The 24,390-nt window shown below is 43.5% G+C and overlaps 1 protein-coding gene across 1 annotated transcript in view; it reads right to left on the bottom strand.

Annotated features, from left to right (window-relative positions):
• PAX5 (paired box 5) overlaps window positions 1-24,390 on the bottom strand; it is a 245,753-nt gene that overhangs the window by 27,961 nt on the left and 193,402 nt on the right. Inside the window, exon 9 of the mRNA XM_059723539.1 lies at window positions 18,964-19,065. Coding sequence (XP_059579522.1) covers window positions 18,964-19,065 — 102 coding nt within the window. The remainder of the gene's footprint in view (window positions 1-18,963; window positions 19,066-24,390) is intronic.

The raw sequence follows: 24,390 nt of genomic DNA, 5'->3' as shown, positions 1-24,390 counted from the left end.
ACATTCAGAAAGCCTGAGGCAGAATTGATCTAAGTTACATGGTTTTCTGTAAGCGGCATAGTTTAGATCAGTACAGAACAGAACAAACATTTGCTCTTTGGTGGGGGGGGCAAATCTTCCACCATTTTTAACCCATTCTGTGTGTGCCAAACTTCTGTTCCGCTACAGGTTTAGATAGTTTTGTGTGCTGAACTTCTGTTCTGTTACAGGTATCAACTAATTTCCAATCACTTATACCAGTAAAAGTGTAATGTCTGTACCTGGCCATAAAGATGGTTAAAAATGCTTTATTAGTTTTTCATCAGAATATGCTTCTTTGCCTAAATCCCTCTCTCTCATAGGAAGGAGTCTATCTTGATACATTTTTGAGAGGAAAGTTCAAAATAATTTGAAATCAAATGGACATTTACTTTTGTCTATCTCATTTCATTGTAACTTTCAAGTTTCATTTTGTTTCAACTTTTTTATTTAGTTTTGATTCCAATTTATTTCCAGTGATCTCAATTTGTTTCTTTTTTCTTTGATGTACGTTACTTTATATATAATATAAAGATCTGCCAGTATTGAAACATTGTATTTGAAAAATAGCATCTCTATACTATGAAAACAAAGTATTTTGAAATATTTAATTCCACAAAAATATAGCATTTCAATATTTCAAATTTTGGTTCAAATAATGACGCAATTGCCAAACACTACAGTTGCCAAAGGTCCCAATTTTTAGGGTTTCAGATAAAAATAGCAACCTTTATGTTCTGAATTTCCAGCGGTCACATTATCAAAGCAAACTTTCATATGTAGTTGCCTATGTCCACATGTGCATTGGTCTGCTTAGTGTCTTTTAATCGGTCCTCGTGTTTGGAGTTGTTAAATGGAGGCTATAGAAATCTCTTCTAAACAAGCCATATTTCTATATTGCAATAAAAAAAAAAACATTTTTACTGCCTATTTGATGGGTACATTTCAGTCTTAAATTAATAATTGCCATTCAACTCCTAATCCTCTTAGTTTTTCATTTTTGGCGCAACCACCTCCCCTCCCCTCCCCGCCCCGGGTTTAAACATAGAGAAAGCTCCTTTTTCTGACTGAAGGAAGAATCTAAGGAAAAAGGATGTTTTATGGTGCGTAGTGCTGGTTGTTTCTTTTTTATTTTTTCCCATAGCAGGGGGTAACTACTAGCTTCACTTCTTTGTTCATGAACAGAACTGATTAGAAAATGGAATTTCCATCTCATAGATATTCCAGAGTTTGTGGTACATAATCCCATGGGGACCCATTCTCTGATACCCTATAAAACTGGGATATGAGCTTATGAAAGGTATAAATAAACTTGCTTGCACTTATCTCCTGCAGAATCTCCCACACCCATACTCCTTACACTCACCCTACAGCATACACATAAAGTCAAACATGAAATAAGTCCCTGAAAAAGCCTCCTTTTATGGGGAGCTAAAGATGGACAGCAGATTTTCTCACAGTTACTGAACACCAGGTCTCATTGTTCTAAATTCTGACTACACAACAATAGATCTCTGACACCTGCTTGGAAACTGTATCCGACGTACCAGGGAAGGGAAACAATTGTGACACCTCTGATTTGTGATTTTTCTAGAGTTACTCAGTGGTCACCTTGGCCGTTTTATGGCTAACTTGTTGCACAGTACAGCTTGACTAGAATGACACAGATACACATTTGAAACACTCATTCTTTGCACTGACCTCCACACAACATGCCAAAATGCTTTTGTCTCTGATAATGTCTTTTTTGGAATCTAACCTCCTTAACTTGCCAGAAAGTGGAGAAGAACAGTTACATTACTTGTGGCACTGTGCTGGGTAAAATACATACCGGTCAGGGGAAACATCTGCTATAATCTAGTCTGGAAAATTTTTCAGTTCAATTTTGGTGATACGGCTTTGTGGTGCTCTACTGTGAACAGAAAATGATTTTGGTTGAAAGTCCAGATCCTGCAAATGCACAAGCAAAGTCCCTTGAACTCCTAGAATGACTGTATTGGGTCCTGCTAGGCTGTAACACTTTTGAAAATCAAAGTCCATTAGCGAGATGCCAGTGTATGAATTAAGCAGTCTGAGAAAGAGATTATATTCCATATATTAAGTATCTTCAGTGTGATTTTATTCCATCCTGTTCCAGTTCCAGAAATCTAGTAATTCATCTATCTTTACAGAGTGTCACTGAGCCCCACAAAAGTCATAAAAAAACAGCGAATGGCAGGAAAACCCACATGCCTTTTGTAATACAATTTTTCAAGGATTCAAGCAGACTAAAACAGAACTGCACTTAAATACCTAAGACCACTTACAAAGCTAACAGGTGGAAGAGAACTGGCCCCAAAACACAAATTCTTTAAAATTTTGGCCAACGCTATTAAATAAGACAAAAGAAAGGAGACAAAGACATAAATGCTTGGCCTTCACATATCACTTGGCACATTCTTGGCACTTTGCAAGTATCTAAGCGACATCATACCATTGACCACTCCTGCTAGCAAGGTGAATATTGTTATATGCAAGACGACAAAGGCTTATCCCTTCAGATGCATGCTGGGTTGAAGTGAACTGTATGATTATATTGAATATATATAGCTTAGCACTGGATCTCCTTTTATTGGTTTATAATACTCTTCTGGTACTTAGGCAGGGGGCTCGGGAGGCATCATTGGTGAGATGCAATGGTGGGTTTGAGAAGAGACAGATGGCTCTCTCCTCCCAAACTGTCCCTACGTAAAGGGGCTCCTACCCCAGCACTGAAGGGGTCCAGGGAGCAGCATGGTATGGCCAGTGATTGACAGGCCTGGGGAGGAAGCCGTGGGTCAGGTGACTTAGAGAAGGGGTTAGAGGGATGTAAGCCCAGAGCTGGAATCAAAGCAGGTGGTCTGGCTCTGCATGCTGCAAGGAGTGGAGCTCTGGAAAGGAGAGGGGTCTGACTGGTCAAGGAGGAAGGATTCCAGACTGCAGGGAGCTGCAAGGAAGCCCCTGCACCACTGGCAGTGGACAGTAGTATTTTTGCCTTGAATTGTAATACATTGCCATGGTCAGATATTGGCCCAGGGTTAGGGGAATCTTCTGTTTGGGAGTGGATGCTCGTATTTTTGGTTGAAGCCAAACTGGAGGTCTGGATGGTGGCTGTAGGGGAGGAGATGGCCACCGAGAAGGGTGCCAGAGAGGCCCCGGGTCCTAAGCCCTTAAAAAGTAGGGCAACGCTGCCATTGGCTAAAGAACTGTGGTGTGAGACAAAACAGACTGAGAGCACAAGCCCAGAGCCCACAAAGGGAGAGACCAGGGCCGAGGAAAGGGCAAAGCTGCAACTGGGGGGTGGGGGGAAGGACCTAAGATTGTGGGACCCTCAGATGCAGGGTCCCAGCCAGAGTAAAGTGGGCCAAGGCCAGGGGGCCTCAGCCCAGACAAGGGCCTAAGACCTGAAGTGAAACCCCCTTCCCCTCTAGGGGCAGTTTCTATGTCCAATTATAATAACACAAGGTGTTGCAGGAAAGACAATAGAGTAGGACCTTGAGAGGCCGGAGAGAGTGAGCAAGGTGGGATCCAGGCAGATGCTAGGGTGCTGACTTTGCTGCTCGAGCACTGCACCCATTACACTGGTGCACTGGCCAGGAAGTTCACTTTGTTGGCTCCCTCATCTACTCTCTAGCTCCCTCTCTTCTTTGGGGATGGGGTAGGGCCCCATTAAACCCTGACACCAGGCTGTACCATGGCCCCTAGCTCTGGCATGAGAAGGATTACATCTGCCTGTATGCAGCACTGCAGAAAGACTAATTAGTTCTGTCACCTAAACACACCTAGGCTGCTGTGATCTTGGCAAAAGAAGGTGAGCTGTGGGGTATGCAGGGGGCTAGGTAGGAGGTAGGATGTGGGATGCCAGGTGGGAGTGAGAAAGGGTGCTGGGCCATGGGATTTGGGGGGGGGGGGAGGGTGAGCAAGAAATGGGCTGTAAGAACAAAAAAGGTTTAGAGCCATTGCTCTAGTTCAGTGGTTTTCAACCTTTTTCATTTGTGGACCCCTAAAAAATTTCAAATGGAGGTGCAGACCCCTTCAGAAATTTTGAATGGAGGTGTGGACCCCTTTGAATTTCAAGTGTGGGTATTCACATACTTTTGATTGATCATAGTTAGCTTTTGTGGACCCATTAGACATAGTCTGCAGACCCCCAGAGGTCCTCAGACCACAGGTTGTAAACCACTGCTCTAGGTCACCAGTCCAAATCACTGCTTTCCAGGATCACACTATTTTTGGACCTCATGGGTTTCTATCCCTAATTGTAACCCATTGGCTTCATATTTGGTTGTCGCTGTAGGGGAGGAAGTAGCCACTAACAAACATTTTTTAAAATAAATGTTCCTTCCCTTAAAAATAATATGTGTCTACAATGGATTTGGCCTCACTTGGCCTTTGTGAGCCTGGCCTTGATGCCTTTCAAAGCTGATGGCACAACTGACTGCTACGGTTAAGCTGTTAAAGGTATTTAGGCACCTTACTTAAAAATTTGAACAGCTGTGTTCATGGAGCACTCAGCACAATGAGACTCTGACTCATTTGGCCTCTAGCTGATATGGACATTTTGAATAAAATAATGTGGGCAATAATACCCACAGATATATTTAGGCTTTGAATCAGGCCTGTAATGCTCAAATATATAAAAGAAGCTATCCCACAGTTACCTCCTCAAACCCCAGAGCACACGAGCAGGAAGCCAGCATGAGGCCTTGCTTGGGCAGCCTGATACTGCCCTCTGTTAGCTTTGCTGGAGGCTGCAGGATCTAGTCTTATGGAAGCAAGCAATCATACTTCTTTAAAACAAACATGTATTAAGACTGGGCAGTAAAGCTAGCTCTCTGGTCAAGATCAGTCTCTAAGCACATTTTACTTCCCTCTTCCTTTGTACAGGCAGTGGATGAATGGAATAAAGCAGAAGACATCTATTTGTGTAGAGCAGCCAAGCCCTGCCAACCATGGAATGGTTTTTTGTTTTGCCTAGCGTAGCAGCCTCTGCAATTATGCTACATGAGTTCAGTTACCGCAAACAAGCCAGGAGTCTTAAGCATGATACAAGAAGAAATGATTATAAACACAGACTTTCATCCATCAGCATTAAACACCTCTGTATGGGAAGTCTTTTTGCAGCAAACAGTAGCTTAACTTGAAAATCAATATCTGAATATAAAAATCCTTTGATACACTCCCAGGCCCCCACGAGCAATGTTTCAAACAAATTGTTCAGCAAGCAGCAGGAGCCCTAAACTCCCCCGCTATATGCATTTGATGGGGTGGGGAAGTTTTGGTGGTGGGACCTGGCTGCAAACCCTAACCTTCCCCCCCCCACACACTCCCCCCCAAGAGTAGCTGTACACTGCTACCAGTTGACATGACTGATTTATTTGACTGAAACTAGCCAAACTGTCACTCAGAAAGTGCCCCCTTGGTGCCTCTTCTGGCTGGAACTACTTGAGGTGGGATTGCATAAGCCGCTCCTGTCAGGGATTTCAAATGAAACAAGCCACTGAATGTGAATCTGACAGCTCGACTGCCGAATTAGGGCTATTTGCATGCTAATTTTCACCGTGCTTAACTCACTGGCAGACCTAGAGCGAGAAGCAGCCTCTGCATGTTTGGAACAATGCTTGACTGATCTAGCTGCGTTAACGAGCAAATTATGGTAATTTTGTTATTACAAATGCATAGAAATTTCCAAAGAGTGGAGCAATACAATATGTTTTTTCTCCTCCTCCCCACTTCTAAATATGGAGCCTTTTGTTTATACACACTTTGGCTTGCTTACTTATGTTTAGATATGCATAATATTTCACATTAAAGGGAGGAGGAGGAAACAGTGGATAAAGCAAGAAAAACTATCACAGTGGACTAGACTAGTTTACTAGATCCTCTGCTGATGTAAATCAGTGCAGCTCCTTTGAAGTCAATGGATCTATGTTAATTTACCCCCGTTCGGGATCTCACATCTACATAGAGCTGTGCTTGGGTGTTGTAGCTGTAAACACTGAGCTTCTCCTTTTCAAATATTGTGCTCCTTCGTGCTCCCTCCAAAGTAATTTCTAAATCAATTTAATGAAATAATATCTGACATCGTATTGAAAACAATATAATTTTTATCTATATTCCATACAGGTGCAGTAATTATGTTCCTGGAAGCTGAACATCAAAACGTATCTCAAGGCTTTTAAGATCCTGGCAGTCCCTTATTCAAGAAGTGCATTAGCTGGGATAAATGCATATCATTGACTTATCTGCATTGCAATTAATTAGGGGAATCATCAGTGGGGTTCATTTGAACATTGGCAACAACCTACGTTATTAGTTCTTGATTTGCTGAAAAACTTCCAGGATTTCTTTTGTGATTAAAAGGGTGTCCTTGGCAGCATTATCTGGAATGCTCTTAAAAGAGCAAGTTCACTCTAATGCAAAAGATAGCACCCTGCTTTGTTCACCGCATCAAATGCAAAGGTCTTTTTTCCCCCTCAAGTATTGTGCCTTGAATCCTTTAGATGAGGTCTTTTTAGTGATGACGCTGCATGTAACATGCTTTTTTGAGTCTCTTAGGGAATATGAGGTGATAGGACCTCATAAGGGACTTCCTAAACAAGGGCTGGACTTTGAGCAATGAAAGTCACAGAATGACACACAAAGGCCCTCATTTTATTAAGAACAATATTCTGGGCCAGATCCTCTGCTGTTAGGAATTAACTTCAGAGTAGAGGTATGGTAAAGACCTGGTCTATTATCTTTAACAGGATGATTACTGATAGAGAACATAGTGGAGATGTGTCAAAATATTTCCTCTTTCTGAACAAACTGTGTGCCTGAGTGAGCTAAACAGAGAGAATGCAGCAGTCTAGATGCCTAGAGCTCCACTCAGGCTCTCTCTCACATGTGTCTCTGTTTGTGCTAAGCTGGCTACACTGCCTCATTTCTGAGCTTTGTCACCTGCTAAATGGGACTGCAAGTATGCTTCTCAGTGACTCTTCCGCACTCATCACAGAGGCAGTGCAGACTTGCCCAATGAGTCTTTTGGAGTTCTTGTGTGTTCTCGAATCACTCTGCTGTAGGTCAATCATGTTGACAAATGTCAGTGAGGGTCCAGTTGTGACCTTCAGGAGCCTCTCCCCACCCCATTGCAGAGGAAAATCAAAGATTCAATGAACTACATCTTCATGTTGCACAGACTGATTCCAGATTCTTCAGCATAGGGGTGTCCAACCTGAGATACCTACTGGGACCTAATATTCACTGGGGCTGAGTATTTACAATGAATTACACCTGGAAAGTAAAAGAACTGCCAATGCTCCATTTGTCAGAAAAATCAAGCCCAAGGTTTCTCAAATTGGGCATACTAAAACTAAAGCAACTTTTGAAAACATTGTCCTGCCAGAGGCATGGGGTAAGTTCCTAGCTTTACTGAACTTAATGGGCACTTCCCTTGGCACTCAGAAAGGGAAACCTCATGGTCACCTCTGTATCAGTGGCCAGTTCTTCCCAGACCTACCAAGCTGGTATGCTTGGGTGAAGTGCTCATGTCTGTCTTTGTCTCACTCAGTGAGAAGCACTGTGCATCAACCAATGCTCTCAGACAGCACTCATGCTTCTTCTTCACAGTGAAAACAGAATCATGCAGGACTGCTAGCTGAGTGACTTCAAGAGATTTCTCTCTCCTTCATGTTTGTTAAACCAAGCCTTTTGAATGTTGGGGGAGCAGAAAGATCTCATCCATGGGAAAAGAGTCTAATGAGTGCAAAGTCCATGAGTGCCACTGAGGAAATAAAGTAGCACCATATAATGGGGCAGGGGGTTTTGATAAGAAAAAGTCTTCCCATTGACTTAAGTAGGCTTTGGATCAGGCACAAAGGGGTGAGTCCTACAATGAACTCTGTAAAGTGTCAAGTGTCCTCAGTGTTCATAGGCTTGGGTTCTGAAGCAATGCCACTGAAATCAGCTGAGTTTTTCATGAACTGAAATGCAATTCAAGTAAGCAGTGGTACTAATAAGGACACTAGGATCTACGCCCAAGTGAGTAAAATAAAATTATACAAAAGGTCCCCCTAACAACATAATGCAAGCAATATTCCTGGAGTTTCAATTTGCTGGTATAGTTAAAATAAAAAGTGTCCAGAACCAATGCAAATGAGAGAAATATAGCTTGGCCTAATGTATTCTTGTTCTTCAAACTGTCACGCTATTGAAACAAAAAAGTGACCACAATCTGTGTAGAAAAAAAATATATGACAACCACAGATTATGGAGCAAGTTGGAGCACATGGCAAATGGATTTAGTAATTCTTTAGGGTCCAAGGAAATCAGTACTTTACAAACTTTCTGATTTGCCAGAGGAACTTCAAGCATTTACTTCTCATTCTTTTTTATCTTTTGGAAAATTACAGTAAGTGCCTGATTTTCCTTTCACTCATATACATACATATCAGGAGTCACTCCAGTGCAACTGATGAAGTTACACAAGCTTTACACTGGGGTAAATCAGAGGAGCATTAAACCTTGTTCTCTGCCCTAGCCCCTCTATTACATCTTCTGCCATTTACAATTTCCTTTCTGTCATCCCTCTTTCCAATCCCCCACCCCACCCTTGCAGCTAACTTGTTTTTACACATCTACTGTTGCACATGAGAAGGTTACAAAATGCCACTGCAAAACTTTGTTAAACTACAGCTTTAACACAAAGCAAAACCACAGGGAAATAAACACATGATAATAAATATGACTAAGCTCTTCAGAGTCACTAAGGGGAAAAAAAACAACAATTGAAGGCTTTATTTAAAAGCTATTAAAACCTAATGCCTATATTTTGATCCCAACTATGATACGACAATCATGTCTCTGTTCTTTGTATAGCAATTATGGCTATACAGTTTGCTTTGTTTAATCAGACTGAAGGTTTTGCATTGTTTCTCCCTGCAAACTTAGACAAAATACATTCCTACCTTAGAGCAGCCTTCCAAGAGAAAACTCATGTATTCTGACTTCCTTCTCAGCGTTAATTTATGGTTCTGTACATTATTTTCATTACTAGTTACAATCCAAAGAATTCTTGTAGACATTGAATATTTGTTTCCAAGTGGCCTTTTTTTTGTCTAATGCTTTTGATCCAGTATCTCCTTTTAGCTAAAAGACAATAAGAATACTACTGCTATTATTTTTTTGTAAATCCTAGTTTTGGATGTGGCTGTTTTCAGGTCCCTTTAGTCGGGTAATTGCACATAGACTTCATATAAAGGAAATTCATTTGTTCAGGGTCACTGCATGGTTTTTCATTAAAAACAAATTACTGGTGTTCAGAAAGGACATCTGGGTTTCGAGAGTCCCATTAATGACTATATTTTCAGCATCACTATCTCGGACGGTCTACCCTTTCCTGTCACCCTCCGTTCAGAGCCCCAAGAGGACAATGAGAATGACAGTCAAGTGAAAGGGAAAACATGAGGGATGAGGCCAAGAGCTGAGTCCCCAGAGAAGGGGAGAAGGGAAAAGTGAAAAAAAAATAAAACAGAGGGTAACAAGGGCCATTGTCTGAGCATTTTCAACACAAGAACCAGAACAAATATTTAAATGAACAAGTGTGATTATTTAAGCATAACCTTATTCCAATTCAATTACATTATGCTACAGGCCCTCTAGTTGGGGCAAGGTGGATATGTGGAATGTTTTTAAATGGAAGATGCAAGGAATTTGCCCATGGAAGAAATATGTTCTATTTTCTTTTCCAGCTTATGTTAAGTTTGATTCTTCTCCCACCTACACTCATTTCACCCTAGTTGACTCACTCTGTATTTATGCAGCTGTGCATGAGAGCAGCATGGGACCCTCTCGCTATTTCTGTGTGACAAGACAGTTGATAAGGGTTCAGAAGCTGCCCAGAAGGCAGAAGCCCAACCTGAAGGGTACAAAGGTGATTGGAAGAAAATGTAGGACAATTTGGATTAAGAGCTGTCTGGGGCAGGGCTGTCTCCAGTCTGTGGGTATACAGTTTCCTGCGTGGGTAATCCTTGTCTCTTCATTGGGACTTTCGGGTGTTATCACATTATGGATGAATAATCATAATAACATACCAAGAAACAGGAGCTGAGATAGTATTTTGATGGGTAGATAAAAGCCAAGAAAGAAAAAAATATTAGGATTTGCTTCCATAACCCACTGTAGTCCTGAAAACTCCTGTCAGGTGGTTCTAGCCTGAGGGAGGTGCTGTACTTTGGATTGGATCCTGGATCTACAATCGTGCTCCCCTCGCAGTTCTTCTACAGGCCCACCCAACATATCTGTTCCCCTCTTCCAGCTCCTGCCATCACCTCTTCTCCCCTCTCCCTGCAGCAGGAACAGTTGGAGCACTCCCCTGCTTAGTAGAGCTTGCAGAGAGGGGAGCATGCAGGAAGCACTAAGGGCAAAATTTAATTGCATTTTACATGCCCAAATGGCAGTTTTTCAGTCTTGCACACAGATTGCAATCCTATTCCATGTGCAGTGTAGACCTGTAAGCATCCAGAAAGCTGCTAAACATTCAGAGTAGCTGACAAGTACACAGCTCCATATGCACATACCTGAGCATACAGCCCAAAACTTTGGCCTGGAAGGAATCAGGAGAAGGGTCCTTCCATGTTCTGGCCTACTAACCTGATGCTCTAATCACCAGGCCATAAGCTAAGCATAGCTCAGGCCCTGCTCTTAAAGCTGAGCCACTACATTTACTAGTCATTAGACAAAGTGGATGAAGAGCGCTGCAGAAGTGTTCACCTCTTCCAAACAAATGGCTCAGTCTGAGTCCCCTCTCCGGCAAAGCAGTAGCCATGTCACTGAGCCACATACCCTCTTGCTTGCTCTCATCTTCCTGGGCTGCTGAGGGGGCCAGCTTCAAGAGGAAGTCTGGACAGCATTCTGGCTAGCACTTATCCTGTGGCCCGGTACTCAGAGTACCAGTCTGGGGAGCCTGAGGGTGAGTTACATGCTAGATTTAGACCATACTAAATCTGTGAAATGTTAAGTGGTGTAAAAGTTAGAATGTGCTGTGAGCAGTTGCACATTAGGGATTAATAGCGTTTCTTGCCTGCACAGCTCTGATTTGCCACTAGAGGGCTGGTGAGCAGGGGTATGGCAAGGAGCCAAGACACCTGGACACTCTCCCTGCTGGAGGGGGAGGAAATCAGGGCTGGAAGTGGTGCATCCTGGGATTCTGGAGGACTGCAAATTATTCATTTATTTCCATAGGGCAGCCTGAAGTTACTCTAAAATGAGTTAGCACAGCACACAGTTAACCCTCAACTGAAATGGCATAACTCTGAGAAACTCAGAGGGCACTTAGCACCAGCTAATGAGATTTAACATGCGGGTTCTTGTGTTTGAAGTTCCTTTAGTATGTTCTAAGTGTAACCTCACCCTTGTGAGACATGTTCAAACCCCCTTTGGTGGAGCTAGCTTAGAAACTAGAGCTTACACTTGGTGGGCGATTGCCTCTAATCACTAGGCTACTGAGCTAAAGCTGGAGAAGGTGCTCCAATGCCTGTAACTTGCAGGCTTTTGCAAGTTAAAGGCTTCTTTCACCTTTAACCCTGAAACTATCATTTCAGGGTTAAAGGTGAAAGAAGAAATAAAGACCCAATCACATTCCAAAATGGTGGTGTCACACTTTCTTCTTAACACTGACTAAGTGAAGTTAAAATTAAAGCAGATGCACATTCAAGCAGTTTAGCACACATTGGGTGTGTCTACACATGCTATTCACTTGACTGAATAAACTCCGGTACAGTTCACAACAGAGTTCAGCACTTCTGTGTTGACACATGCACCTGGGACTGCAGCACATCATGTTGGGTCAGACCAGCCCTGGCTGGCAGGAGGCCCAGGTAGGGGTCAGCCTGTCAGCCTCGGGCTGCTCCAACCTGGCTCAACATGCTGCAGAGAGGCTGGCTGGGGCACAAGCAGGCAGCTTCCATATGCACAGGCATAGCAAGGCCTGGGATTAGTTTGTTTGAAAAGGAAATACATAAGAGGAGATAGTATGGACGGAAATAAAATAACAAATGGGATAGAGAAAGAAACAGGGAACTTCTTGTTACCAATTTTAGAAAACCAAAAGGTGCTTCTTGAGGCAAACAGTGTGTTACATCCAGCATTGAGGAGTGTTAGGAACTCCATTTTGTGCAAATCAAGGTAGTCATGAGCAAGACAGTTAAAAATGGGGATAGTAGTTTCATAGTTTCATAGGGATGGGCATGTTCTTTCTCAGAGGTGAAGGAGAAGATGAAAAGTGATCTAATAAAGGCTGCAGGGAGAGATCAACCCATTCTGAAAGCAAGGATGTGGACTATACTGCTTTCTTTGTCATTTACATTTTGTTGTGCTTAAAAAAAATTCTTAAGACCTGATCCTACATCTCACAGTTACACCAGCCTAGTACCACTCCTATTCAGAGGACTGGCTGACAGAAACTGAATCGGAGCAAAAAGTCAGCAGGACTTCCTACATGACTGAAGTAGACAGGCCATGGCTACAGTTCTGTCCTCCTGATCTTTCTGTTCAGTGAACAAGCTGATCTCTCTACCAGCAGATTTAACAGAATCCATAACTTTAGTCATGCAATATACAACACAGTGCAGTATATACTCTAAGCATTTCAAAGGCATACTGGTAAGGTTGTCTGTCTGCAAGGTACTCAAATTACTCATGCAGAAACGCAACAAAACTTTCAAGGCCCAATCCTGTTTTCTTCCTGACCCAAAGACCATGAAGTCAAAGGAAACATTCCCACTGTCTTTACTAACTTAGAATCCACCTTTTGCTCTTCCTACAGAGACAAGAACAGAAATGCAGTGCAAAGAAGATTGCAGATTAGGCAATGCATAGCACAATAAATGATAATAGTAATGAATAACAGCATATCATGTATATAGTTGTTTTCATCTACAGATCATAATATCATTTACAAGGCTGGCTAAATATCATTATCTCCACTGATGCAACAGAAAAGAAGGTTGGTCAGCTAGTCAGTGACAGCGTCAGGATTAGCCTCCAGATCACCTGACGGTGAGTCCCTGTGCCCTAATGGCTGAACCACATAGAAGTTTTGGAACAGATGCAAATATGTTTACTCACTGTAATCTTGGTTCATAAAAATATTTAATCGAGACCTTGAGTGCCTTAATTCATATATATGAAGCTATGCATGTGCTTGAAGTTAAGAGCCAGCACCACTGAGAAGAAAACATCCCAAAAGCATTACATGTTCTAACCTGTCAGCTCTAATATGGTATTCAATTAATTTAGCATGGGATAACTACCTCTTCCATTCATAATGACACAAGCTTAATGAGGTCATTGGGTTTCACGTGTTATAAAGAAGAGTAAAATTTGACCCTAATGGATTGTATGTTTGCAGAGTTGCAGTAAATAACAAAACTCTGAATAAACTTCTGCATATCTTCAGTGCAGATGGTTGAGATGTTCAAAGCAAGCTAAGGAATTTATACACTTATTTTCCATTGACATAAAAAGGCATTAAGTACATAATCCCCAAGCTGTACTGAAAGACCCCAGCCATTGCAGATATTATTTATGCAGACAATGGGCACATATAACATTTTTTACTTGCTTTGAAGAATGCCAATTTACCATTTTCATTAATTCTATAGAGCTAGAAATGATCTTACCAGAAGACAAAGCAAACTGATTTGATGGTACAGCAGTGTCTCCTGGACATACTGCTTTTTACAGACAACTTTTCTGGTAGTGATAGTCATGGCAATAACTCGGAGTGCAGTCAGGGAAATAGGTGTGTAGGGGCTGTTAATGTCTTGAAAGGAATATGCGTGCTTTTGAGAAACCTAAACTCTGCCAGATTCTCATTTTGTGGTTTATAAGCACAGTAAAGAACTTGATTTTTCCAGAGCAATTAATTAAAACATTCTCTAACTGAAGTTAGATGGTTATGAGCCACCCTGGAGGTAAAATTCTAAGTTGAGGGCTAAAGGCCACAATTTCTCCTTGAAGAAGAAGGTGGGTGACTTAGAGTGACATCAATGTCTGAGAAAGAGTATTTCCAAGGGCCTGGTCACACATTCATGTGCAAGTCACAAATGATTGAAATGTTCTGATTTATTAAAGTTGGGATATGTTAGGATGGTACTTGCAAAAACTGCAAATCATTGGAGTGTTGTTGCCTAGGGCCATGCTGCATGTTACACTTAGCATGTATTAAATGCACTTAAAACATGAGCAACTGTGTTTTTGATCAGCAAAATACATGCTAAGTGTGCTTGTATGATGGCAAAGTTATGACTTTTTAGGTAACACATGTTCAGCTATCATCAGACTGTTCCACAGAGATAATATGAGAAAACTACATTCCCACCCCATCCATGACATCAGCCAGGGACCCTCTGCTGTACCAAGCCTCCAAATGATATGAGGAAAACTACACATATCAGGAGGAAGGATCTTGGACCTTTCACTTGTCAGGTTCCTCTGGGATCTAATTGAAAGTTGGGTGCCACTTCAAGACTCCTGTTTGTGATGCTGGAAGCTGGGACTGACAATCAGCTGATTGTCAGTCCCAGCCCCAGGACTGCACCAGAGGCAGTTCAGAATTATTGTGCGCTGCCATGGCTGGGACTGACAATCACTGAGCTACGCATTTTAGAAACTGTAGTAAACGTTACTGTGTGACTGCCGAGAATGTGTTTGCACTTTAATACCACACAGATTTAACACATACTTAATAAGCAACAGAGCTCCAATTAAAGGTAGCGTGTTAAAAGATAGGGGACAACTTTGCAACATCACAAGGGTACCTGCCACCTACTAAAGTGCTTGAACATGCATCTGCTTGCATTGTTACAGCACTTAGTATACGTTAAATTGAAATGTGATACCACCCTTACCTGGAGCCAGCATACTCCATGTAAGGTAGATAGTGGTAGATAGTTGGACTTCCAGCTCTACAATGAAGTCTAGGGAGATTGTGGATAACAACCAGGACAAAATTGGAAAGGGGTTGCAGGAGTCCAGGGGGCTTCTAAGATGGTCTCTTGGTGCAGACCCAAACATTACAAGAGTGGATGGAGGCCCACACCGTCTTGTACAGTCATGGCCACTAAAAATAGAAGGAGGTGAGCCAGTAAGTTGTCTCAGTTCCAGGGTGACCTGCTAATGGGGATTCATGGTTTAGGCAAAAGATGATTAGTCTCAACCAACCAGGGGAACATACATCCTTCCCTGGGTAAACATGACCCATCTTGGACTTGGTGCACCTGTTGTGCAAAGATGGTCTGCTCTTTTAAGGGTATATTCTCCTGGGCGGTGGCACAGAGCAGGAAGATCAGGTCTACTTGCAACGCAGTGCTGATGAAGTTATGAGGCTTCAGAATAGGGCTTAAGATATCAGAGAGAGGGGAAAAACAGGGAGACAGCTAAGACTGGGGCAAGTAGAAAATAAAAAAGGAGCTGAAAATACGAAGCTTCCATTTCCCCCTTTGGAATACCAGTGATGAATATTCTTATCCATGAATTTTCAGATTTAACACTCATGCAAAGCGAGAGTGGCGAGTGTTTTTTTTCCCCAGCCTCCTGCACACACATTCCAGGAAGCCTTGATGAATACTGCACACACTCTGTAGCTGGGGACTGGGTTATTCACAATAGCATAAGCAATGTCAGCAACAACAAGCATGCAACAAAACATCATGTATGTCTTATCATGTATATGTTTCTCCTGTGTCTCTAAGTATTTCGTTGACACAATTAGTTAATTGTTCATAGCTAACAATTAAAGGTCTTATCAAATAAACACATTTTTAACATATGCTCTGAAAATTATTACAGGGAAGTAGCAGGTGTAGGAGTGAATCCCAGAGAATTAGTAAAAGAAACATTCCCCTTGTCTAAATTTCAGGACAATAATTCAGCCATATCAGAGCACAAGCACTGATGTGCATATGGCATTCATGCTGATCTGTCAGCTACTCCGGAGGCAAATTGCACAAGACTGTGCTCAATGCTAAAGATGCCTCTGAAACTGGCCCTACCAGTGACAAGAGACAAGTGAGGATTGAGAAGGTATTTTGGATGCTAGTTAGCAAATTCTCACTTAAATGAGAAGAAGTACCTAAAAGAATTACAGCTGACCTTCAACCTCGTGGGAGCAGAAGGTTGTTATTAAAGGAACCGGTGAGAGGAACAGTGCAGTTATTCAATCTAATGGGTCACACAAGCCTAGGTGTAGTTAAAAATAAATTCTACTACACAGGAAAATCAGCTCAAATGAGCCTACATCACTGAACTTGCACTGTATTTCTACTTTCTAAACTCTGCCAAATACCATACTGTCTTAACTTATGCCATACCTCTCTATCTTAGGTATTGATATGTAACAGTAGTACCTAATCTTTACTGCATTTATCTTCTCTGCCCCTTGAGAGGCATTGCTGCTGATATTGTCTTCATACAGAAAAACTGAGGCACAGAGACAGACTTTCAAAGGTATTTTGGCATCTAAAGGTATAGATAGAAACCTACAGGGATGTTCAAAAACAACTGAACAGGTGCTTTCCATGGAAGTTACATGTCTAACATACTTAGGAGCTCTTTTAAATCCCACGTAAGTGAATTACCTGAAACCCTTGGCAGGGCAGGGAACTGAACCCATGTCCCAACCTAACATATTGACCTATGGACCACCCTTCTACTTATGTGTATTCTGGCAGACATTTGGGACTACTAAAATAAGGCTATGCCTGGAGTGTGTAGTGGAACCACTTTGAAACATCACCAGCTGAACTGTAAAAATGGACTTGTGATTTTTAGTTTTGGCTTGCCAGGCTAGGGACACGTTAAAGGGGCCTGGTTTTCAACACACAGGTGCTTAGCATTTTCTAAAAGTCAGTTATCTTCAAAGTGCCCCCTGCTGGATTCTCCAAATCCCTCAATGCCTTTGAAAATGTAGGTTCCCTCACTCAGCAGGTCCAAGAGTCACTTTAATTAAAGCACTGCCATGTCTCCTATATCAGCATCCACGCACTTTAAAATGGCAGCGGGGGCACTTGAATTAAAGCTCATTGAATGCGCTTTAGTTCAAGCACCCCAGCCACCATTTTTAAGCATTGGGACACTGGCACACGAGACGCAGGAGGCTGCTGGAGCGTGGCAATCACCATGCTCCAGCAGATTTGATTATCAAGTCTGCTCCAATGCAATGGAATTCCAGTGTGTTGAAGCAGCCTCCGCACTTGTGTATAGGCACCCTATATTATTACCAATTACCCATTTCATGCAGTGAGTTCCTAAAACTAATTAATGTCTAAAATGAATAAACTTTTCCTAATTCCTTAATGGCATTACTAGGACACAAGTTCCTGAATACACTCAAAACTGATCACTGAATTTGGACGTGCTCTAAGGACAGAGCTGGCATTACTATCTGTGCTTTATTGCATGTCTTCTAATATTCCTCTTAAATTCTCAGCTGCTGGAGTCATGTGATTTTGTCAGGATTTCAATTTCATTTTTTTTAAAGTAGCTTTCCAATCTTTATGGCTGAGAAGAGAAGCTTAAAATATGTCCAGAGAGAACCAGAAAGGCGCAAATAGCAGAAGGCAAAACAATGAACCTCAAAAATATTATTTTTAAAAGTCTCATGATTTTTAAATCACATGATCTTTTTTAATGCTTTGCACTCACAATACTGCAGAGCACTTTTCTAGCAAACAGCAATATCCTTAATATTTAACTCAGCTGTAATGGATTCTAAGGACAAAATCTTTGGGTAGTATAAACTTGCATAGTTCTTTTGAAGTGAAAGACAGAGTTTTGTTTTATACCAGCATCTGAATCTGCCTTTACATATTTAAGTCAGGAGCAAATACAAATGAATACTCTTTAATATCATATTTATCTGGCTAGCTCTATCACTGCCCATATTTCTGGAGTACATATGATACTGCCATAGTATCAAAGGTTATAGATTAAGTGATTAATTAACCATTTATTAATTCATAGTTAAAAGGTGCTAATAATGGCAATAATGTAAAATGCATTACATGCATAATGGCTTAATCCCACCCCTTGTCAGATTCTTGGCATCCTCAGCTCCCATTGGCTTCCAGGGGAGTTGAAGGCACTCACTATTTGCCAGTCAGTGCTTGACCCCTTCCACCACAAGGCTAGTCTTCTCTCAAAAATGTGAAAACATTGTTCAAAAAGAGAAATGAACAGGAAAAACACAGAGGAAAAAAATCCGTAACTCACCGAAGACACTCAAACTGTTAAGATTTAGTGCTAAAAAAGTAATAACTTGAGCATTTTCAGCCTGACAAATCCCAGCAACTAGTCTAGTCCTGGGGTCTGTAGCCTTTTAGGAGCCCAAATGATACAGCTCGGTCACAAGTAGGCTGATGCCCAACCTAACCACAGCTGCTTCTCTCTGCCACCAAACTGATACTAATGTGAGACCCAGATGCCATCAACCACCACAAAATATCCCTGCCACTGAATTCCCACCAAACCGCCCTGCTACCAAAATGCCAAAATTTGTTAAGTAGATTTGGCCAAACGCTGACCCCAGTCCATTTGCACAAATGCATATGACATGTTCATAACAAAGACATTGATTAAAATTATTCATGTGATGAAGGAGAGAAAAGTTTGACAGCATCTTATGAAGAATACAGCAAGCAGACTGCCATACTAGGAGGGGCCGGAGCCTTTTTCAGCAAATTGGCCTGAATCACCTGCTTTGATGGCTGAAAGATGAGATTATTTTCACACTGGAGGAATGTTTGTTTATTTAGTTGGGCCTGCTTTACATCTGCTTTTCTCCTTTCATCAGTACAATTCTGTCTTTTGCTGGCATCAGTGCAGAACAATTGCAAAGCACTTGGCTTTGCTTCTGAAATGCTGCTTTTTTTTTTTTTGAAAACTCACCAGGCACCATTCCTGTCAGCGTTGGAGCAGAGTAGCTGCCCTGTCCGGCAGGGGGGACGTGAGGAGGGTATCCTGGGAGGGTTGTGCTTGCCAATTCACGACCTGAAGAATCAGACCAACAAATCACCATGTGAGCATTCACAACAACTAGACATGTTTTTACATTTCCCTGAACACTCAGAACACAGGCCATGCATTTGTCATCACTGTACTGTGAATACCAAAGTGGGATTTTTAGCTTGGCAGGAAGAGAAGATACAATTCCTTTCTTTATAAGCTGCCATAAAGCTCTGACAAAGTGAGAGACAGAGAAAGAAGGCTCATGGCTCTGCAGACAGGCAAGCCAACCAATTTGAACTCAGATGTTCCCTTCTTTTTCCCATGTTTCACTGACACTCGGATTTGGCAAAATAGTATTATAGAGTTAGGAGCTGATCAGTCCTGCAGTGGAAACCTAGTGCAATTTTAATAACACTAAGCACTCTTCCTAGGAATTAGCATGTCTAAATACATAAGGACTGTCTGCAGAGGTCCTGCAAATCCAGTGCAGGGAATTTTTCTTTTTTTCTGTATGGAAAATAACACAGGATGCAAAGTGGTTGCCGTGGTCGCAACAGTGTCTTGAGCTGTGTAGGATGGAACTACTGTCAGTGCAAAAGCACATGCGGATATGGCACTGAATTCAAGACATTGTTTTGGGAATCAAGCTGTCTTAGACATTTTACATGAGGATTTGCATCACCATTTTGTACTTCTCCAGGGGAACTTATGCACTTCAATAACATATAAGGGTGACACCATTACCAGCCACTGTTTATAGGGATGCCTCCTATGTTAAGGCAAGAGAGAAACACAAGACTAGCAGCAATACCTTTATTTGTTTAGCATTTACTTCAACATTTCTAAAAAAAAGAGAGACTGCTGGCCTGTTTCTCAAAAAGATATCTAGATGTCTCAGAGAAGTGTAAATATGTGGTTCCCTAGTCATCTTCAGAAAGTTAGCTGCAAAAATTTAAGATCATAGTCCACTGATTCCCCTGCTCAGAGTTCAGATTAGACAGCCTTTTAATTAAAGCCTGGAGTTCTGAGCTCAATTAGTGGCTCTTCCACAGATGTCATGTCCAACCAGGGCAAGTTGCTTGAGCCTACATTTTCTGTGGTACTGAGCAGTCCTGCATGCCTGAATTCTTGGATGCCCAATTTACAAGACATTAAAAAGGCTCAGTTCTCAGAAGCAAATTCTCATTAGGTGTTCTTTCTGCTCCAAAGCAAGGCATCTCAAACCACAGAAGCCCTGCATGGATGTCACGCCCTGTTTCCCTGTGACCATGGAGTAATGCCAGCCATGTTAGCCAATGGGTCTGTGTCCCACTGCTGTATATTCATATTGCATATAGGAGGGAGGAAGATAAAGGTCACTGAGAGCCTAGTACACCAACAACATGGCTGCACATGACTTGCACTGTCTTCTGCTCCCCTTGTGTCCATGTGTGTTACACTAACACACCCTCCCTCTAGACTCCACCAGATTTACTTAGTCTTTCTGAGTCCCCAGGCCCACACCTACTCTCCAACATGCCACTTATACCACCCCACTTCTGCCCTATCATATCTTCTAGGCAAGAAGGTGTGTAGTGGAGGATGTCATAAATCATTTAATTGAAAAGCTGCACATGTAGTTCACTTGTAAAGGTACCATGTCTCTTTCACTGTACGAACATGAATGTGCCCAGGTTTCTGGTACCTAATCACCTGGGATCCTGGTCTTCTCTGTTTAAAAACTGCAAATTTTCTGATAAAAATCGCAAAATCTCTGATTAAAACCCCAAAATCTGCATATTTTTTGTAATTAAAATGAAATGCCACTATATATATATATAGGTATCTGTTGAACGCAATGTTTTATTGATATAGTTACAGTTTTAAGCAATTTGGAAGCCTACAGTGCAACAATCACTATAATAAAAATATTCTAAATACCTATAAATACTGGCATTTGATCTGGGGGTTTTTATCATGGAAAATCAAGAGCTCCCTCTGCCCCTTTCACTCACCAGGAGGCAGATCCAGCTGCAGCTGTCCCCTTCGCTGCTCTGTGACATTGAGCAGCCCTGATATGCTGGTGCTCTGCTCCATGCCATCGCCCCTCACTCCCAAGCCACAGCCCCCCAGCCCCACTGGTGCCCCTCACTCCCCACCCACAGCCCCCTGGCCCTGCTAGTGTCCCTCACTCAGGACCCATGGCCACCCATCCCTGCTGGTGCTCCTCACTCCCCCACAAAGCCCCCCGCCCCACCCCAGCCCTACCGGCGGGGGACCCCAGCTGCTAGGGCTATGAGGCTAGGGACCCAGGTTCGCATCTCCCTTCCTCACCCCCCCAGCAGTGCCTGAGCCCCAGCTGCCACCTGTGGGAGGTGACAGCTGCTGCAGCTGAGCAGTCTGGAGCCCAGCTCCCCCTCCCCCATGGCTGGCATGACCGGAGCAGAGCCCATGACTGGAGGAGAGTCCCAGTTTGGGACTCTCTGCCCTGCTGCCCTCCCTGTGGCCCAGCACATCGAGGCAGGACAGGGTGGGGAGGCTTGATTCTGCCACTGGGAGCCTTGCTCCACCAGGGTAACGCGCCCCCTGCCCACCTGGCAACAAAGGGGGTGACAGTGTGGAGTTGTGCTCCCTGCTGCTGCCAGGTGGGCAGGGAGTACCTTGCCATGGTGGTATGGGGCTCTCAGCAGGCGCATTGAGCCTCCCACCCACCCTGAGCTCACAGTAGGTCACCTGCATCCACTTCCACCCCACACATAAAACTGGGGGACATGTGCTCCCCGACTCCCCCTCCTCCCAGGAGTGCACACAGTGATAGGGAACCAGCCCCCGCACCCCACCCAAATTTGTCCACCCACAGCTCCATCCTGCTCCCCACATGGGCCCTGCAGCTGTGTATTGCAGCCCCAAGCCCCAGGCCCCATGCACCATCCTGGCTGGGCAGTGCCCACAGCCTTGCCCAACTCCCTCCCTCTCTTACTATGGAGGCCTCAATCTTCCCCCCCACCCCCAGACTTACCTGCAGGGAGCTAAAGGAGCTTTTCTCATGCTGCCTTGCTGCCATGTGCATGTGTGTGCACACATGCATGTGGCACCCCCTGCCTGATCACACTCCTCCCACTCTCCCTAGCCCCTTGCAGGCTGAAACTCTGCCAGAGTTTCCCATGCATTTCTCCTTCAAAGGAGAAAATCTGTGTTTTTCTCCTGAAAATGAGAAAATCCACATTTTACAGTATTTTTCTGTGGTGAACAGAAAACCCAGATTCCTGCTAATCACAGTATTCTATGGTGCATCACACTTATGGGATGGTGTGTCCAGATGATGCACCCATTGCTAATGGCAGTATGATAGGGCCGGCACCTGCAGCTGCCACCTGCACAGGATCAGTCCAGTCACCCTTGCATACATGTCATTCTCCTATGGCCTCATCCTCCCCATTGGCCTCCTAACTAGTACTTCCCACAGACCATAGACTGTGATTATCTATGTTGCTCAGAGAGTCTGACTGGTTGCTGTCCAAATATTATTTTAGCCCAGCTCCGGACTCCCCAAGCTAGCTTTACAGAGTGGCTAGGCTGTGCCTGACTATCCAATTCAAGGGTTACATTGGGCCCCAGAAAATCCATGCATCAGTCAAGGGCCTGTGGAGTTGTGTTTTCACCAGTTTTGTGAAGGTGATTTCCATTTTGGTCCCTTGGATCTCTGTTTCCTTTTTTGGCTTTTTGATTGTCCTTTAGATAAAAATCCCAACAATGAAAATGTACTTAAAGGTAACAGAGAAGGGAAAGAAACACCTCAATGGGTATGTTCAGATGTGTGCACATATTCATTTCCCCAGGGACAAATAGCAATGACACATGTGTGTGCTGCTGCTAGTTGTCCTCAGGGAATGCCCCTGTATGTGTGTTCTGGTATGGGGCAAATTGCCCTGAGTCAGGTAAGAGACCAGGTGCTGGCCCCAGCAGCCTTACTTGGAGTCCTGAGGGACTCCTGAAGCTGCAGCAGCGGCAATCTGGGTACAGGAAGCCTGGCCGACAGCTGGAGTGTGGCTCTGGCCAGCCAGCCTCTGGTTTCAGGTGGTACACACTGCTGCCATGTGCACCACACCATTTTCTTGGTGCACTTATTTTTTATACCAGGTTTTTCCCACAGTTTATATTTGGCTCTGTACTGCACCAACTTACATTCCTGGGGTACATTTTGTGGCACCTCAAAAGCATGGTCTGCTTCAGTCTGCTGAGCAAGATCCAGTCTGCTACCCTAGAAGAGTTTTAAGGAAAATTCAAGGAGGTGCTGGAAATGCTTTTGGTAATGGTGGGCACATCTACACATGTGCCCAACTGTGCAGTAACAACTGTAACAGGGAGTTGTGCTCCCTGCTGCTGCCAGGTGGGCAGGGAGTACCTTGCCATGGTGGTATGGGGCTTTCAGCAGGAGCACTGAGCCTCCCACCCACCCTGAGCTCACAGTAGGTCACCATTAGGCACATCCACAAAAGCATGCACGTGCTCTTTACAGTGCCTCAAAAGCTTCTGAGGTGCCGCAAAATACACCCTGTGCACATGATTTGTTTCTCTGCACTGCATATTTGGAAATCCCAGTATCAAAAAAAAAATGCTAAATAAAAGCAGTGTGGCACACAGGGCAGCAGCGCACAGGGCACCATGCTCTGGCAGCTGGCCAGGCTCCATGAACCTGGACTACCACAGCTACAGCCCCAGGAGGTCCCCAGGACCCCGGTAAGGCTGCTGGGGCCAGCCCAGGTGCATCCCCTACCCCACCCAGTGCAATTTGCCCTGCACCAGAGTGCGCGTGCAGGGACATTCCCTGGGGACAAGTAGCAGCAGCACAAATATGGAGTATTGGTCCCCAGGGAAATGCACGTGCACGCTCATCTGGACACACCCACTGACTGAAGTGCTGCTTAGTGCACAGAGAGAACATATACTTGCTCTTCCTGCAAGTATAGTAGAGTGGCTGACCTTACTGTTTCTTGGAGAGTATCTCCAAGCAAAATGCATATCTGAACCACTGCAAGCAACAGGAAGACACTTTACATGATTGTTTCTGTATCCAGATAACCCCCTAAAGGGAGAAAAGCCACCTACCTACCTGGCATTTCTACACTAGACGCTACATCACCGTAGGGATGAGCTATGGTGACATAGCAATGATGGGCATGAACCTTGATGCCAACACTACTGCACAGTAGCAGTGAGGTACTTTGCGCTGTAGGGTTGGAAATGACCTGTGCACCACCAGGCCTGCACAGTAATGGCAGTTACCATGCAGTCACTTAGTACTTGCTTTAGCAAATACTAAATGACTGTACAGTTGTTACTGCACAGTTGGGCACATGTGTAGATGTGCCCACCATTACCAAAAGC

This window comes from Alligator mississippiensis, chromosome 3, assembly GCF_030867095.1.
Source record: "Alligator mississippiensis isolate rAllMis1 chromosome 3, rAllMis1, whole genome shotgun sequence".
NCBI classification, from domain to species: Eukaryota; Metazoa; Chordata; order Crocodylia; family Alligatoridae; genus Alligator; species Alligator mississippiensis.
This window is presented reverse-complemented; position numbering and strand designations above follow the sequence as displayed.